Here is a 2,697-nt window from a genome sequence, read left to right on the forward strand (position 1 = left end):
ATATTAACATTGATGTCAGGTCATGGGTGATTCCTACCAAAACCCAAACAAAAGTTTCATCCATAGAGGTGTCCTTTGGAGGAAGGATTGTTGAATTGAACAGTATTTGGCATTTGTACATTGAAGCAGAGTTGAGAAGTATCTTACTGTAGTTTGAACATTTATGACATTTTGGCCTTACACTGACTTCCTTTAAGACTCCAAGTGGAATTATGTTTATCGACATTTTTTCAAATTAATATAAAATGAAAAGCTGTAATCTCTTGAGTCAATAAGTATTCAAACACTTTGTTATGGCAAGCCTGAATAAATTCAGGAGCAAAATGTCCTTAACAAGTCACATAATAAGTTACATGGACTCACTCTTTGTGCAATAATATTGTTTAACATGATTTTTGAATCCCATAACGCTAAAAGTAGCAGAGATCCCAGTCTGGAACTTTGATATGAACGTAGAGTATATTATGAGTTGCACCCCATTTTGCCCTCAGAACAGCCTCAATTCGTCCGTACAATTCGTTGGGGAATCTACAAGGTGTCGAAAGCGTTCCACAGGGATGCTGGCCCATGTTAACTCCAATGCTTCCCGTAGTTGTGTCAGGTTGGCTGGATGTCCTTTGGGTGATAAACATTGTTGATACACATGGAAACTGTTGAGCTTGAAAAACCCAGCAGCTTTGCTGTTCTTGACATACTCAAACAGGTGTGCCTGGCAACTACAACCATACCCTGTTCAAAGGCACTTCAATATTTTGTTTTGCCCATTCACCCTCTAAATGGCACACATAAACAATCCATGTTGCAATTGTCTCAAGGCTTTAACATCCTTCTTTAACTTACTCCCCTTCATCTACACTGATTGAAGTGGATTTAACAGGTGATATCAATGAGGGAACATAGCTTCACCTGAATTCACCTGGTCAGTCTATGTCAACAATCCTTCCTCTAAAGGACCATTCTATGGATTATATTTAGTGATAATCCCCAAAAGTTCTGAACTTTTTTGGTTCAAGTTTGATTAGGAATCACCCCGTGCTTTGTCTGTCCACACAGGTCCAGCAGTAGAGATACCATTGTTTACTCTGGTTAGTGAGGGGAGGAGCATGGCAGAAGCCCAGAAGTTCTGCAGGGAGTACTACGAGGAACTGGCCACCATCTTCAATGCTGAGGACCAGATAGCAGCTCTGAGAGCAGTGTCAGCACAGAGCCTCACTGACGCTGTCAGGGTCCACTCCCAATACAATGCTTTTTGTCCCAGAGTGGGCTATTGGAATCCACCATATGCAAAGTGTGTTGTTCATGGACAAAGTGCAAAAGTATGGGGTTTGAGAGATTGCACAAATCCATGTCACTTTGTGTGCCAGAAAAGTAAGTTGATTTTGCATCCATTCTCTCCCTTGTTTGATATTTGTAAACTACTTCTCCAAAGTAATGTAAACACTTTACTTGAAGGGGGTTATTAATTCAGAACACCTTGGTAAAGTACATAGTACATGTCAAATAATGTATCCTTTGACAACCGTTTAGGTACATTTATTTAACATCAATGTCCATGTCTTTCAGACATTTTTAGGACAATTGTGTATCTTCTGTCCTTAGGCACACAATCAAAAAATTCCTCAGAGCTTAAATATTACATGGGTCAAGGTTCATTGACGTGGGAGGGGGCACAGACGGCTTGCCGAGCCAATGGAGATGACTTAGCGAGCATCCTCACCCAAGAGGATTACACAGCATTCCAAAGCATGACAGAAACACAGCAGGTTGATATGTGGATTGGACTCTACTGGAAGACTTCTACCAGAATGTGGCAGTGGTCCAATGGGGACCCCTTCCCATACTGTGTGTCTGAGCCTCAACTGGGTGCTAGTAACTGCTGCTCCCTGACCCGTCAGGGCCATGGACAGACTGAACACGCCTCCCTGGACAAGATAGACTGCTCTCTGAAGAGACCGTTCCTTTGCACTGGAAGTAAGACTGACATCTTTTATTGAACAGATAGAGAGAGGAAAATACAGGCAGAGGTTGAGTCAAAGGGCACTAGACTGGATTCAAACCTTTTCTGACACCATAGACGTGTTCCAGAGGCTGTGGCATTACCACTAGACCAGACAAGCCACAAGACTGCTATCTTATTGGGGACATTGGGGGTCATAATACAGGGACAGGGACGGCATGTTTGCCCCAGTAGGGTCCCACTGCAGTAAACACTGTCACATGGGACATTGAGATGCTCCATGTAGACTACTCCAGCCACCTCTCTCTTCCCACTCTCACTAGGAACAAATGCAAATGTGTGTTCATGTGGTTTCCAATATGATATGATAGTTCCATACTGGTAAAACATAGAACACAGAGGATTGCTACCACACAGATAAAGTAATTTACAGCCTTTAAAGAACAGTGGAAGAAAAGTTCATTATTTATTGACAAATAAGCTGAATCTCATTTGAGTGGCTTTCTCATCGTATCATTCCTATATTCCTCTAGAAAAGAGAATCAAGCAGACCATTGTAAGGATGTCTCTGAAATCTAACACAGGAGCTGACCTCAATGACCCAGTGGTAAAGGAACAGATGTTGGAGCAGGTACAGTAGTCCTACATCTCCCACATCAGAAATCAATGTCATCCTCACTCATTTCACTCTTCTCATGATAAAACTGAATAAATAACTAATGAATAAAACTAAAATCACA

At 41.8% G+C, this 2,697-nt stretch overlaps 1 protein-coding gene across 1 annotated transcript; it reads left to right on the forward strand.

The window, feature by feature from the left end:
* The first annotated feature begins 1,078 nt into the window (after positions 1-1,078).
* Positions 1,079-1,994, forward strand: LOC110490853 (C-type mannose receptor 2-like). Its single transcript, XM_021564285.2, has 2 exons — positions 1,079-1,368; positions 1,600-1,994. Exons 1-2 carry the CDS (start codon positions 1,104-1,106, stop codon positions 1,992-1,994), a joined length of 660 nt encoding a protein of 219 aa, XP_021419960.2. The 5' UTR covers positions 1,079-1,103.
* The last annotated feature ends 703 nt before the right edge of the window (positions 1,995-2,697 follow it).

Source organism: Oncorhynchus mykiss, chromosome 15 (genome assembly GCF_013265735.2).
Source record: "Oncorhynchus mykiss isolate Arlee chromosome 15, USDA_OmykA_1.1, whole genome shotgun sequence".
NCBI lineage: Eukaryota > Metazoa > Chordata > Actinopteri > Salmoniformes > Salmonidae > Oncorhynchus > Oncorhynchus mykiss.

What these genes read in the sequence shown, in the direction of transcription:
- LOC110490853 (XM_021564285.2), top strand. Translation starts at nt 1,104, where the DNA reads ATGGCAGAAGCCCAGAAGTTCTGCAGGGAGTACTACGAGGAACTGGCC. An exon ending in TCACTTTGTGTGCCAGAAAA is followed by an intron (nt 1,369 to 1,599) that starts GTAAGTTGATTT and finishes TTCTGTCCTTAG; the next exon opens with GCACACAATCAAAAAATTCC.